Source organism: Phodopus roborovskii, unplaced genomic scaffold, assembly GCF_943737965.1.
Source record: "Phodopus roborovskii unplaced genomic scaffold, PHOROB, whole genome shotgun sequence".
In the NCBI taxonomy this organism is placed as follows: domain Eukaryota; kingdom Metazoa; phylum Chordata; class Mammalia; order Rodentia; family Cricetidae; genus Phodopus; species Phodopus roborovskii.
The window spans coordinates 34,429,528-34,445,534 of NW_026126540.1; the positions used below are offsets into that span (position 1 = coordinate 34,429,528).

General features: G+C 39.6%; 1 protein-coding gene across 5 annotated transcripts in view; it reads right to left on the reverse strand.

Annotated features, from left to right (window-relative positions):
- Hipk1 (homeodomain interacting protein kinase 1) overlaps positions 1-16,007 on the reverse strand; it is a 56,389-nt gene that overhangs the window by 36,721 nt on the left and 3,661 nt on the right. For all 5 annotated transcript variants that reach the window (XM_051198887.1, XM_051198888.1, XM_051198886.1 and 2 more), the window contains exon 2: positions 6,896-7,973. In XM_051198887.1, the coding sequence (XP_051054844.1) occupies positions 6,896-7,971 (1,076 nt within the window). In that variant the 5' untranslated portion in view covers positions 7,972-7,973. The remainder of the gene's footprint in view (positions 1-6,895; positions 7,974-16,007) is intronic.

A 16,007-nucleotide genomic window follows, 5' to 3' on the forward strand; every position in this document is an offset into this window, starting at 1 on the left:
ACCCAGGCTGACCTTGAACTTGGGATTCTCCTATCTTGGTCTCCTAGTGCTAGAACTACAGGTATGCATCACCATGCCTTGCCTAGGGTATTTTCCCAAAAGATAACTTCCTCAAGTAATTAAACATCAACACCCTTAAGAAACAGGTAGATTGTAGGTCTCCAGAGATTCTAAGACATTTTCTGATCCTTACCCTGAAATAGTAGATCTAGACCTATTCAGACTCATTCTGTTAGACAGCTAGAGTACAACAAATAATATAACCAGTTTTTGTAGCATTTGATATGAACTTCAATTGTGCTCACTATAAAAAAAAAACCCTCAATCACCATATTCGTACTGGGTGTACATGTACACTCCTGCAATCCCATCAAAAAGGATCACTGCAACTTCGAGACTCACCTTGTCTACATGGTAGTTCTAGGACCCAACTTACAAAAGAAAAAAAGAGAGAAGAAGAAAAAGTGATGCATGATGTTGACATTAACTACTGCTATTTATGACTGATGGAATTTCAAATTTTCAATTAAATTCCAACCATTATGGCATGTTCTTAACATCACATAAGTCTGATAGGAGAATTAATAAAGCTGAGAATAGGACTACCCAGAAAAAATATATTTTTCTGAAATTGAAAAGGAAAAAAAAATGCCTTACTTTCAGTGAGTAGCAACATCAATTTCCAAGTTCATGACAGTGCCAGAAATAGCTGGCAGGGCAAGTACACATGGCTTGGTGCCAAAATAAAAACTGGGCTGAGAACATTCCAAAGCATCAACTGAGAATCCGGAGGTTTTAGCAGGCCTACCTTATAGGAAGACCTTTTTGAAAAGGTAGATCAGGAGGGGATGGCTGGCCAGTCCAGTTTTTAACTTCTTAAAACACCACACACACACACATACACACACCAGCTTAAAGAAAACACTATTTCCAGCCTCATTTACAAAAACAAGACAGTGATGTTTGGATAGAATCTGTTTTTCATCTGGTCTCCTGGTTCTGGAATGACTAAAGCAGCTAAGGATTCTCAGGGAGATCTCACACAAGATAGCAACTCTTTCCTTACACAAAGGCAATTACTAGAGAAAACCTCAGGGGCTGAGCAGTGGTGGTGCACACCTTTAATCACAGATTCAGGAGGCCAGCCTGTGTGTTTGAGGCCAGCCTGGTCTAGCGTGAATTCCAGGACAGCCAGGGTTGTTACACAGAGAAACACTGTCTTGAAAAACCAAAAAGAAAAAAGGAAAAAAAGAAAGCTACAGTGGGAGCTTCATCACTGGGGCCTAAACATGTTCATCTTAACCACTTGCTAGTGAGAACCAAATGTTTTCCCCTTTACGGAACAGTGACAGCACCTCTAAGTTGAGATTACAATTGTTGAACTTCTCATTCTCATTGTATTTTCCTCTTGGCCTTCTTTAAACTCTCCGGTCTTAACATAAAGTCTTTGGAATGGTAGACTAGTGTAGGGAACATTTTTAACATGTGCTAGCCCTGAATTTGACCCTCAGTACTGAAAAAAAGTCTATGAACATGAAAACCCTGGTTCTACTATCTGTATAAGAAGGCCAAGCCAGGCACACACCTGTTGTTATCCCAGTACTTAGGGGAAAAAAAAAAAAAAAAAAATCACAAAGATTGACGATTCAAGGTCAGCCCAAGCTACACCATGAGATTCTGGAAATAAAACAGGAAGAAAGGAAGGGGGAAAAATGAAGGATGAGTTTGGTAACTCATTTTACTGTTTCCAGTTACATTGTAAAAAACATGAGGCAATGAAAAGACTATATACTCAAGTGTAGGAGAAAGCTAGAGATGACAACAACAAACTTGGCAATATTTATTCAAATTGGAAAATGCTGCTAATTGTCCTTTGGAAGTAGTAGGTTGCCTTTTAACAGTGGTTCTCAACCGGTGGGTCTCAACCACTACACGTTTTGCATATTAGATAGACTGTATATCAGATATTTATGACTGATAACAGTAGCAAAATTAGTTATGAAGTAGCCACAAAATTTTATGGTTGGGAGTCACCACAACATAAATAAAGGTATGAAAGAATTGCAGTATTAGGATGGCCTTAGAGGATACAACCCCCATCTTTAAAGCACAAACACTAGAGGTACTAATTTACAATAGCTAAGTGGCAGAAACAGCAGCCCTTGCATATTCATCTCCCAACTTTAAACTTTATACTGAAAAGCTCTTCCAAGGTCACAAAGCCCTAGTTCACTGGCACCCACAGCAAGCTGAGCACAAATCATTCTCTGGCTGTTTTCATGAACATTCAGTTTCTTCCCTTTGCTGAGGCACCAAACCTACTTATTTACCAGATTAGAGATGTTACATAAAGTCCAACTTCCTGCATCTGTGGCTTAGATTGAAACTGTAGTTTCACTGTTACAGGAAATTAGATTGTTTGTGTAGGATAAATTAAACTATACTTTTCTCCTCTAAGCAACATCCATCCATAACTAACAAAGTGATCTGAGCTAGAAACAAATGCTGGCTAGTTTGTTTACAAAAAGTAAAGCATTGGGACTGTAAGTGTGGCAAACCTCTGTCCCTAAAGCTCAAGCCCCAACCAAAGACAGCAACTTTCCTTCGAGTCAGTCTACATTTAGCAGGCTAAAAAACAAAAACAAAAACATTTCCACTGCCTGGATCATTTAGCCATGCCTATGGCTAAGTGTGGCAAATTTCTGCCAAATGCTAGTATCTGGATATGTTTAACATTGGGATAAAGCAATGTAAAGTTAAAAGAAAGGGTAGAAGGTTGGATTTGAAGGTAGCGTCACCAGCCAAAAGGGTTTCACAGAGGTTTACAAAAGACAGAAATGTGAGATGTTAGTGAATTCGAATATGACAACAAAGAGATATGAGGATGCTTAAGGCCTGTTGGGGACAAAACCAGTGATGAAGGAGGTCTGTCTAAGCAGCTCTCCATCTGTCACACTTGGTATCAAGTATTACTGTGAGATAACACAGCACTCAGGTAAATCACAGATCGAGTCACAAACCCTAGATGCTGAGCTGCTTGCACAGTGATGTCTTAGGATCAGAATGAACTTTTAAGAAAGTTCCCTACTTATCCTTGAAATTATTCTTAAAGCCAACAACAACCAAATTTATAAGTAGTTTTGAAAAATATTCTAAAACTTAGAAAACCTTGGGGAGTTTTTTGTTTGTTTTTTTTTTTTTGTTTGTTTTAATAAAATCAAAGCCAAAATTAAAAGTACAAAGATTAGCAGCTTAAAATTAAAAATTTGCCACATGGATTGCAAATTAGAGAAAGCTGGGAAGAATAACTTGTCCCACAAATCACTTTTAGTCTTTATGTAAAGATTCTATCAAAAAATGATTTCATAAAATCACTTGCATCTCCTTTTGTTCTGCCCTTTTGTTTTAAAACTGCTTGGTTACCTCTGAGAGGGCACACAAATAGTTAATGAACACCTGCGCACCAAGGCCAACTCAGAGCTGATAAGCTCCTGCCTGAGCTGATGGGCTCAGGGGAAGGAAGTGGGGCAGCACCAGCTCTTCAGCACACCTGTAAGCTTGTGGTGCATTTGTACATACTATTGGGGGGGGGGGGTGCTCAAAGGGGAGTATCAGACACAAATGTAGTTGGAGCCTAAATCTCCCAAGTCATAAGTAAACTGAAGTGAAAATTTTCAAAATTAGCCTAGGTTGACTACAGCAGGATGAGACCGGAAACCACAAGCCCTGAGAGCGTCTTTGCCTCATTTCAAGTAAAATATGTCATGGTTTTATAAAACTATGAAGATTTTTTTTTAAGTGAGGATGGGTTAAAAGACTATCATTAAGCTGTCAATACTGCACTACCCAAAGAAATTTGCAATGTCAATGTTATGTTTATTAAATCCTATGATTTTTTTTTTTAAGAAAAAAAATAGAAAAATCTATCCTTTAGATCAGTGGTTCTCAACCTTCCTAATGCTTTGACTGCTTAATGCAGTTCCTCTTGTTGTGGTGACCACCCCCCCCCCACACACCATAAAATTATTTTCATTGATATAATATAAATTTGATAGACAAGATATATGTATGTGACCCCTGTGAAAAGGTTGTTTGACCCCTGCCAAGGGGTCGTGCTCCACAGGTTGAGAACAACTGCTTATAGACAGGCATATGGAGACTAACAACAGAATAGGGAACCCAGAAATAAACTCTTAAATATGTGGTCAAATAAACTTGACAAAGGTGCCAACAGACAGTCTTTACAGCAAAGGACATTTCGTGAACTAATTAAGTCACATGCAAAAGAATTAAACTGGACCGTTACTTTAAACAATAAAAATTGAACAAGGTGCAGTAGCCTATTCCTGCAATCAATCCAAGCAATCAGGAGGCTGAGGCAGGAAGGAGGACTGATGAGTTCAAAGCCTGCTTGAGCTACCAAGTGAGTGCCAGGTCAACCAGAGTTATATAGCAAAAACCTTGTCCCCAAAACAAGTTAACTTGAAATTAAATAGTCTAAGACTTGCAGAAGAAAACTGGAGATAATGGATTTGTGATGCGCGACACTTGAAGAATAAACAAGGGAAAAAGCAAACAAACCAGACTTCATCAGGGGTCAAAACATTTGTATATGAAACACTAGCAAGAGGTTCAAAAGCTATAAAAGGATACAAGATATCTGCAAATCATATCTATTAATATCTAGAATGTATTTTCTTTTTTAATTTCTAAAACCTAATAAAACCAACTGAAAATCTGGGCAGAGGACTTGAATAAATATCTCTCTAAAAAGTGTAAGGTATACAATAAGGACATGAAAAACGTAAATATCACTAATTAGAAAAATGTAAATCAAAACTACCTGAGATACCACTTTATAACCATAAAGATAACTACTTTAAAAGTATATAGAAAATAACAAGTGTTGAAGGAAACACGGAGAAGCTGGAACTCTCATTCACTGTTGGTAGGGATGTAAGAGCAAAGCCTCTGCCAAAGTCTAGTAGCTTCTCAGAGCTACATACGATTCCCTAAGACCTACCAAATCTATCTCAAGCTCTACGGCTAAAAGACCTAAAAATAAGAACTTAGATACATGTACAGCAATGTTCAAAGCAGCTTCATTCACAACAGCTGAAGGGCAGTAACAACCCAAGAGCCTATCAAAAGATGGATAAGCAAAATGTGCATTTACATACAATGCATTATTTCTCAACAGAAGGAATGGCATCCTTGATGGTTGCCACAGAATAGATTAACCTCAAAACCATAACTTCTAGGGATGGAGGTGGAGAGATGATTCTGTGGTTAAGAGTACTGACTTCTCTTCCAGAGGACCTGGGTTCAATTCCCAGTACTCACATGGTGCCAAAGGACTGGATCTAGCTAGCCTCTGTAGAGACCAGGTACACACTTGGTACACAGACATACATACTAACAAAACACCCATACTATTTTATATAAATTTATATAAATTTTATAAATTTTATATAAATTTAAAGAAAATAGGTAATAAATCTATTGATCCTAATACTCTGGTAGATCGATTTGGAGTTCTACACAGCAAGTTCCAGGCCACATAACAAGACCTTGCTCCAAAAAAAGACACACACACACACACACACACACACACACACACACACACACACACACACACACCCCTACCTAAGAGAATACACATAAATACATATTTTATAGTTTCCTATTTTTGGTAGAGGCTTTTTATTTGGGATGGGAGGCACATTAAATTCAGCCTCATGCAGGCTAAGCAAGTCCTGTATCTGAGCCACATATCCCAGCTCATGCTTCATTTCTTGACTGAATGCTTGCACAATCAATTTTCAATTTAATATTAATTTATTAAATTAATGTCAGATTCTTTAGGACTAATAACCAGATAAGGATCTCAGAAGTAAAAACACCTCTTTTATTTTGGGGGGGAAGGGTTTCAAGACAGGGTTTCCCTGTATTTCTTTGATACCCGTCCTGGAACTTGCTCTGTAGACCAGGCTGGCCTCAAACTCACAGAGATCCTCCTGCCTCTGCCTCACAAGTGCTGGAACTAAAGGCATGCACCACCAACGACCAGCGTAAAAGCCCCTTTTAAAGCCTTGGTTATAGTATACACAAAGTTGTGTATGCCAACGTAAGTGCTGTTAAAAGAATTTTAATATAATAAAAGGGCCTTGTATTAGAAGTACTAGTCTAGAAATAAAAATCATTAGTGTACTTAGGTCAAGCTATCCTAGTTTAACTAAATAAGTTGTAGAAATGTTCAAACAGAAAATCACATCATCATCTAATACAATTTTTGCTATAATTAAAAAAAAAATCAGAATAAGTCAGGCAGTGGTGGCACACACCTTTAGTCCCAGCACTAGGGAGGCAGAGGGACCTCTGTGAGTTCAAGACTAGCCTAATCTACAGAGAGAGTACCAGGACAGGCTCCAAAGCTACACCAAGAAATCCTGTCTCAAAAAACAAAAACAAAACAAAACAAAACCAGAATAAACTGCTGCTAAGGTTAAACCTAAAGGTAGTCCCAAGACATTTTACATGCCAAGGTATGAGCTAAAGAAAACCCTTCAGCATCTGCCCAGATGTATCATCTTGTACAGTCATTCCTTTAAGTGGGAAGTTAAGTGTAATTGTAGTCAAGAATGAACCAGATACTGGGAGAATTCAGCTAGCAACAACCTTGAGAATTAAATGAATTCATTTTGCTAGTACTAAACAGGATCTCAGCAAGAAAAGCATGTTACTTATAGGAATGCCACATATACATGTAAGAAGCTGAAACAAATCTTGTTCCCATCTTGGAATCTAGAAATAAGTAGACTCCTGAGTAGTATAATTAGAATTCTATGCTATGCATGTTAAACATGAGGACACATCTCCAGTATGTTGCACTTGCCTGTAGTAGCGTGACTGCAGGTAGGTTGAACACACAGCTTTGGAAACGTGACTGGCAGAGCCAAAGTCGATGACTTTCACTCGGTAGGGCTGACGGACTGGATCAACCAGCATTATGTTCTCAGGTTTAAGGTCGGCATGGATCAGACCCAGACTCTTGAGCTTCATCAAAGCTGTGGCCGCCTGCTGCAAGATTGGTCTGATGTACTTGAGTGGCAGTGGGCTGAACTTGTTCTGCTTTAGGAAGTCATACAAGTTCTGCTCCAACATCTCAAACACAAGGCAGGTATGATTCTTATGCTGAAAACACTCGTAAGAACGGACAAAATTATACTCGTCAGCATTTTCACTGCTTAGGCGGGAAAGGATGCTCACTTCAATCTGTCCTTGTCTGGCATAAGAGGGGTGATTCTTCAAGATCTTAATAGCCACAATTTCCTTGGTGCTCCGCTTCCAGCACTTTGCCACCTGTCCAAATGTCCCCCGGCCTAGGAACTCTAAGACTTCATAGCTGTTGGTCATAGAGCAAAGGATCTCATGCTGGACCAGCTGGTAATCCCCTTCTCCGCTAGAACTACTACTCTTCGTGGTCACAGTGGTGGTCGTGGCAGCAGCACCCACCACAGTTCTGTTCTGCAGCATGAGAGGGGGATGTTCTTCTATGATCTGCACACTACCGTTGCTGTCGACTTCCTCACTTTTTCTTTTCAATCCACATTTTTGATATGGCTCAAGCAAAGAAACGTTGCTCCTGTGAGTCAGGGTCTGGCTGCTTTGGAAGGTTGCCGTAGCGGCACTGCCTGAGCTATCAGCAGCTGTTACCACAATATGCTCCACTGTAGGAGCTGGGAGGAGGAGGCTCTGGTCGTAAGCAGGAATATTGAAATTTGCTACCTGGTGAGAGGAGCTGCCTTGCCCTTGTGTAGCTGGGAGGGTTTTGCTGTGGGTATAATATTTGTCGTTGCTGCTCTGTCCTGAAACATCCCAGCCAGAGGGCTCTATTTTCAGTTTCTTCGCACTGCAGAAGGCACTCGACGACACTGATGGGGGGGAAAACACCTGCAGCTGTGATGCCATACCTACATGGGAAGAAAGGAAGAATGAGACCACAAGGGTCCATGATGCAAAGCTTACCAACAGCATATATGAAAACACTTGTAGCTGATAAACGACATATTGGCTAATTCGGTCTTAACCAACATTCACAGACAGAAGTGTCCATTACATTCCAAAGCAAAGGCTGACTACCCTGCACAAGTCACACATCATAGTGCTCTGCTTGCCAGTACTGGAGAGACTGCCACCAAACAGAAATCAATCAGATTAATAAGGCTAGAGTATCTTCTGCAGAAGAGATCTCTCTACAGAAAGTTATTCTTAGAAAGCTCAGTAGGTAAAGGCAATTGCTGACAATGTGAGTTTTCTTCCAAGACACTCATGGAAGGACAGTTGACTCCCACAAGTTGTCCCTATGACCTTCACAGTCTTACTAGGACATATGCACCCAGACACATACACGCACATCGTATGTGTATGTGAAATCACACTGGACTACACAGTAAGATGGAGTCAGAGAAAAAGAACAAGGAAGAGAGAGAAAGGAGAGAGGAGAAAAGAGGGAGAGAGAAATATAAAGAAAGATATGGGGAGAGGAAGTGAGAACAGTCCAGCTGCCCTGAATAGCCCGCAAATACCTAAAGTTCAGTAAGCCAAAAGACTAAACTCAAGGCTAGTTAAAGACTAAAGCCCAGACACTTAGCAAAGAACTCACACCATGCCACATGTATCTGCTCTCTTCTCACCAGCTGGACCTTCAGAGGCCTTGGGCTCTACAGTAAACTCCTTTCCTAGCTCTGTACTTTCCCTCTTTATAACCCAGTATGTCATCTTCAAAAGAAAAAACAACAACAAACAAAACTCTCAAAAATTTGTCTCAAATCCAAAACCCTCTTTCTCTTCCTCCTCCTACCCCTCCTACCAAACCTATGAATCTTATCCAAATGCCCACTTGATTATAAGATCTCAAATTTAACATGTCCAAAATTAAATTTTACAAGCCTCCACTCCACTCTCAATTTTCTATCTCAGTTATGGTATGGCAGGAAACACCCACTGACTCAAGCCAAAACTGAGCAATGAGCCTCAGCTTCCTCATCTACATAACGGCAATAACAATAGCCATCTCATGGCGCTATTCTGAGAATTTAGTATTTAGCACAGGTAAAGAGGTAGCTCCTGGCACACACTCATTATCTGGACTCACTCCTCTCCCTTTCTTAACAAACTATTACTTGTCTGGATCTATATCCTAAATACAGCTTAAGTCAGCCAATTTCCTCTACCATTCTAGTTCAAAATGCAAACAGCCTCCAAAGAATTGCCTTAAACACACCCAGGGGATTCTAGGCTTTTATTTGTTGTTGGGGTTGTTTTTTGTTGTATCCAAGCTGCCCTCAAGCTTGCTATGTAGCTGAGGAGGACCTTGCTTTTAAACTGCAAGCTAGATATATAACTGTTCTCTTTTCTTAACCTCTCTTCCTACTTCCCCCAGAAGTTTTCCATTACTTTGGGCATAAAGTTAAAGATCTTCAAAACAGGCCTTGTGGTATAGGCCTTTAATCCCGAGAAACAGGAGAATCACAAATTGAGGGCCAGCTGAGTTTAAGGCCAGCCTGGGTAACTTAGTGAGAGATCCTGTTTCAAAAACAACAAGAACAACAAGAAAGGAGTAGGTGTGGCAGTGGCTGGGGAGATACCTCAGCAGTAGGATGTTAGCTTAGCATGTGTTGCTTAACATATACAAAACACTGACTTCATCCTCAGTACATAGGGGTGGAGAAAATATTTCACCAAGGGGCTAGGAAGATGGCTCAATCAGTAGGGTGTTGCCATGCAAGCATGAGGACCTGAGTTAAGATCCCTTGCACCCACATAAAAAGCCAGGCACAGCAGGCACAAGTATGCACCTGTAATCCCAACACTGGGGAGATGGAGACAGGGCTCCTGAGGTGTGGTGGTCATCTAGTCTAGCTGAATCAGTAAGTACAGCTGAATCAGTGAGAGACCCTGTCTCAAAAAAGTAAGATGGAACGCAATTGAGAAAGACACATTAACCTCTAGCGTACACACACACACACACACACACACACACACACACACACACACACACACACTCTGTGCCTGCAAACACAAACTCAAAACCCTCTCCCAAAAAAACTCTCAAAATGTTCTTGCCGACCAGCGTCCCCCACTTTGATTTGTCTCCTACTTCAACCTCCTAAGGGCTGAGATTACAGGTATATGTCATCATACCCAGCTCTTCAGTTCCTGCAAGGCCACTCCATTTTCTCTCAACATCCGGTACCTCCTAACACAAACTTCTTCTCTCCCTTGCCACCCCCCCCCCCGCCCCACACATATACCACAGCCATTCCTACATCTCTTCCACTATGAATCTGCTGTTCTTCTCTTATAATTTTAAATTAGTTAGTGCCACACCCCTGCCCACACTATAAATTCTATGAGGACAGGTACCATCTGTTCTCTTCCTCACTTCTATCACCCAGATCCTTCCAGAGTCTGTTAATGTAATACAAACACATTATTTGCTGGAAGAAAGACTTGACTCTTGCCTACCAACTTCAATATCTACAAATCACTAACACTAATATATAAATTGCAGTATTTTCAAATGCTTGGTTTTGTTTTTGTTTTTTTACATGTTCTTTCTTCTCTTTTGTTTGCAAGGTTCTTAAGATATAGGTAAAGTCTCCACTCTAAACCACATAGTACAATTTTACAAGTCACAAGAAAATATACAATGAAAAAGGAAGGAAACACAGCAAAAGATGTTACAGAACATGAAAAAAGCACTGTGTAGGGGCTGGAGCAGAGGTCAGAGATAGTGTCTGCCTAGAAGGCAAAGGGCCTTGGATTTGATCCTTGGCACTGCATAGAAAGGAAAGAGGGGAGCAAATGTGTGCACTTCTTTGTGCCTGATTACAACTTAAAACTATCTGCACTGTAGTCAGCTGCAAAGAAGAAACGCATCTTCAACCTTCAATTTCTAAAATGTGGTTTGGATTTACTTTAAGCAAGAGTTTCCATGATTTATATCACCCTCAAAGGGGGGGGGGGAAGACAAATCAAAAGCTAAGGCCAGTGCACTTCAACTTAAGAGGTCATGAATATACAAAGCATTTTGGCCTACCTACATCACCAATGTAAAACCAAATATAATAAAAGTCTTGGGGCTGGAGTGATTAACTCAATGGTTAAGAGCACTAGCTGCTCTTCTAGAGGACCTGGATTCAATTTCCAGCCCACATGGGGGCTCACAACTGTCTGTACCTCCAGTTCCAGGGTATCCAAGCACCCTCACACAGACATCATGCAGGCAAAACACCAATGCACATAAAAATAAATAAATCTTTTAAAAATTAAAAAAAAAGAACAACTGAAACTAAGTAGTTCCTTTACAAAATTTGCCTATTAAAATATATGCAAAGTATTACTTGTTATCATAAAATTGAGCCAAACTAAAAAGAGAAAGTAAATCTTCCAAATTTGTTTTCCCTACTGAAATATAAATTTAACAATTCATCCAAAAACATGGAGCACAATATTTATGCAACTAAAAGTAGTGAAAAAAGTTTAATATAAAAATTTATAGCTTGCAGCAACTATATAAAAGGACAGAGGGTCATGGGCCAGTGGTGACACACACTTGTAATTCTAGCACATCAGATAATAAAAGCAAGAGGCTCAGAAAAGGCTAGCTTTGGTTACAGTAGGCTAGGCTTTATGACCCTACTTCACAAAAAAACAAAAACAAAAATGATAAGGTCATAAAGTAACATTGGAAAGGATTCATGAAATATCCGATTGCTTACTATGATTTTTTAAGACAGTTTCTTACCGAGCCCAGGTTAGCCTCAAACTCACTATACAGCTGAGGATGACCTTGAACCCCTGTTCCTTCTCTTCCTCCCGAGTGCAGGAATTACAGGCATGAACCACCACTCTTGGCCATTTTTTTTTTTTTTTTTTTTTTTTTTTTTTGTAACATGCATAACTAGACGGTCTTTAAAAATACTGCAGCTACTAGAGTGACACTATTATCAACTTTTGATCTTATAACAAAACAGTAAATACTAATGACTTTAAATTTTCACTCAACATTACCCCAAACCCCAAAAAAAGGGAAAGGAAAATATCTTCTAGGACATTTTGAAAAAACATACTCAGAAAAACAAACCTAGCCCATGCAAGGGGAAAAAAAGCAAGCAGAATTTCATTAGCCTTTCTCACAGGTACATATTTTAGCACCAGGATTCTTCACATGGCTAACACTCACTCAGACCTCAGTAACAAGGTGAGAAGAAAACAAAAATCAAAAATGGCCTAGAAAAAGCAACACTGTTATTTATATTCTGCTCTGAAACAAGGCTTTAAAAGGCACAGATACTGCCCCACAAATCTGCCTTTGCAAATGGGGATCAATTATTTTTCCAGGCAAGACTTCTCAAACAAAACTATGGGCAGAATTAATGACTGGATATTTTACTGTATATAATGCTCCGTTAAGGAAATCACAACTCTTTTCAATGTAAATGAAGATAGTTTTTTTCACTTCAAAATTCACTTTCCAATGACTTAAAGGGATTACACCTATAACAAATTTGTGATTTTTTTTAAAGTCATCTTTCTCTGACACAATTTAACAACTGTTGACCTAAATAACTAAAACCAATAAATATTTTATATTAAGTTCTCCCAGAAAGCTGTCCTGGCTTGCATGTACAGGAAAGTACATACATATTCTCCAATATATACTCTGACATACATTCTTATCAATAGATTAGACAGGTAAGTAAAAGAACATGCTTTATTTATTGTTGTTTATATTAGTGAGTGTGTGTATGGCATGATGTGATGGTAAGGCCAGAAAACAACTCTGCGAAATCAGTTCTCTCCTTCCATCTTTAGATTCCAGGGATCAAACTCAGGTGAGCAGGCCAGGCATGTACTGCAAGCAGCTTTACCCACTGAATCATCTTCCCAGCCCAAGACTACATGTTTTGTAAAATAAGGAGCTAGGGAGATGGCTTGGGGAGTAAAGTGCACAATCATGAGGAGCCATGAGGACCTCAGTTCAGATTCTTAATACATGGGGTACACACTGTTGCTGGGGGGGAGAAAGAAGTGGATCCCTGCCCTGGAGCACTTTGCCCAATTTGCGAGCTGGTTCACTGAGATGACCCTATCTCAAAAAATAGTATGACTACCAATAAACAGGGACAGAACATCAACCTGGTCTCCACATGGGCATACATGGGTAAATTCACCCATACACATAAAATAAGAAAAATTTGAAAAAGAAATTCTTTTGCCAGTAACCTAAATATCTTGCTACTCCACTCAAGTATTCTCCAGCCCTCCTGCATTACTTACTTGAAACTTAAATTCTGAACTACTAACTTGAACAGCCTTACTGGTCTCCCCCAAACTGTACTCTTAAGCACCCTGCCCATGCTCACTTTTCCAATTTACTCTTCATTTCCTAGCTGAAGCTTGCTTTAAAAATGTACATCTGGAAAAAAATATACATCTATCCCCCCACTTGAACCTTCAGGACAAAGCCCAAGAGCTCAAATTTTTATTAGCAGACCTTATAGAATCTGGCCCATGGTTACTTTTATAGATTTGTTTGACCTACTCTTTTCCCAGGGCGCTCTCTAAGTTTCAGTGCTTCATAGAGTAGGTAGTCCTTGACTTCTCTAGCCTAAGTTCCTTTACATATAATGTGCTTTTCATTTCCTTTCTTAGCCTTTTCTTTCCCTAAAGTCTATGTATCCTAGGCCCCACTTAAATCTCACGTCATTGTGTTATGGCTTATTGATTTGTATTAAAGAAAAAAAAATCTACTTTCTCCTTTATTAGGCACATGGCTAGATTATGTTGATCAGTCTTCCTCACCAGTGGAAAACAAAGAGTGAATTAAGTTTTCAGAGACCCAAGTGATGGGAGATGTCATTCTGTAAATATGTTTCCCTTATTGGTTAATGAATAAAGCACTGTTGACAAATAAGAAGGCAAGATAGGTGGGACTAAGGCTACAAGGAGGATTCTGGGAGATGTAGTAAGGAGGAGTCAAAACGTAGAGTCTTGAGAGAAGAGGTCCAGACTCTCTCTCTGGTAAGATAAGACCACATGGAAACACTTAGATTGATAAAAATGGATTAATATTTAAGACAGAGCTAGCCAATAAAAAACACTAGTTACAGGCCAACAACTTTATAATTAATATAAAATCTGTGTGTTATTTAGGACTGATGCAGATCAAGGACCAGGCTTGCGGGAAACTGCTCATAACACCCAAGCTTCTACCTGAGACAAGATGCAAATAATGGTAGAGTAACCAGATGGAAGAAGCATGGGTCTTTGAGTGGCCACGCAGCTGTGAGCAGACTACTAACCTGGAACACCACTTTGACACAGAACACTAACTGTGCTGTTACATAAAACACATACATTTTTCCTTCTACTGGATTACTTAATCAGACAAAAATACTGAGAAATCTTCCCTAGGGCTATTTTATAGTAGGTCAGGCTCCTGATAAATGCTCCCATAGCACATGCTGCTTTCTTTACAGTTACACTGCTTTCATTTAGTCCCTTAACAAACATATATTGGGGACCTGCTGCCTGTCTGCCAGAGACTGTTCTAGACATAAGAGACACAGTGATTCAACTAGTGATAAGCTATGAAGGAAGAAAACATAGGTCATGGAAAGCCTTGTTTGATCTTGGCATTAATATGAGATCTAAACAACAGAGAAGAACAGTTAGTACACAGAGACACAAGAGACAATCTGTGTGGACAGAGTAGAAGAATGGAGAAAGCAAATGTAGACCCCAAAGAGGCAAGTAGGTATAGTTCACATAACTTGTGAACCACTCTGGATTTTAAGTATCACCATTTAGACTTATTTATCTAAAAGTTAACTCTGGGGATGGGGGAGGGAGGTTAGAGTTGGCTCTATGGCTGACTCACTTGTTGCTCTTGCAGATGACCTGGGGTTGGGGTTCAGTGCCCAGTTCTCACATGGTGGCTCACAACCATATGCAACTAAGTTAGGCTTACCTGTCGCCCTCTTCTGATCTCAGGTACTAGGCATACACATGGTATGCATACACATTCAAGCAAAAACACTGATGTACATTAAATAAATCTAAGAAACAAAAATGTTTTAAAGTTGACTTCTGGTCCAGCAAGATAGCTGAGCAGATACAAGCACTTGGTGCACAAGCCTACCTGCCTGAACGTAATCCCCATAACCATGTTAGAAGATATCTGGTCCCTGGCCCCACGCGAACACACACACACACAAGCACACAAATGAATAAATAAATAAAAGCCAAAGCCAGCCATTGGTGGCACACACTTTTAATCCCAGCACTCAGGAGACAGAGGCAGGCAGATCTCTGTGAGTTCTAGTCCAGTCTAGTCTACAAGATCTAGTTCCAAGATAGGCTCCAAAGCCTCAAAAATAAATAAATAAATAAATAAATAAATAAATAAATAACTGTGAGCTTCTTTTCTCAAGTTTGAATTCTGTAAGGATGATCCTTAATAGCAGAGTAGTGAAACATTACAGTTTTCCTCTTGCTAGCATCCATTATAATGGCTGGCATACAGTTAGTACCAAGTATTTCCTAGCATGACTGACTATAAAGACATCACACTACTGCTCCATACATAAATGTAGGGAAATCTCAGAAATTATTCTGACTGAATTAGAGAAATACATGATGTGACAGAATTAAAGTCTTTTGTCTGTAGTAATGTATTACTGTTTCTAAGCATAGTTACACTGAAGCAAAAAAAAAAAAAAAAAAAAAAAAAAAAAAAAAACTTAAAACCCTAAAGAACAACATTTGAATCATCGTTTGCCACCCCTTGGCAGCATACTTCCTTCATATGGGACTGTGTGACAAGCCAGTTTCCCAACTGGTATTGCAAAACAGGGTGTGGGAAAGGTGGTGTTAGCTACAAGGAGAGCATCTATTACTCTGTGTACCTTCAGCCATTTAAAAAATGCTCTGATGTA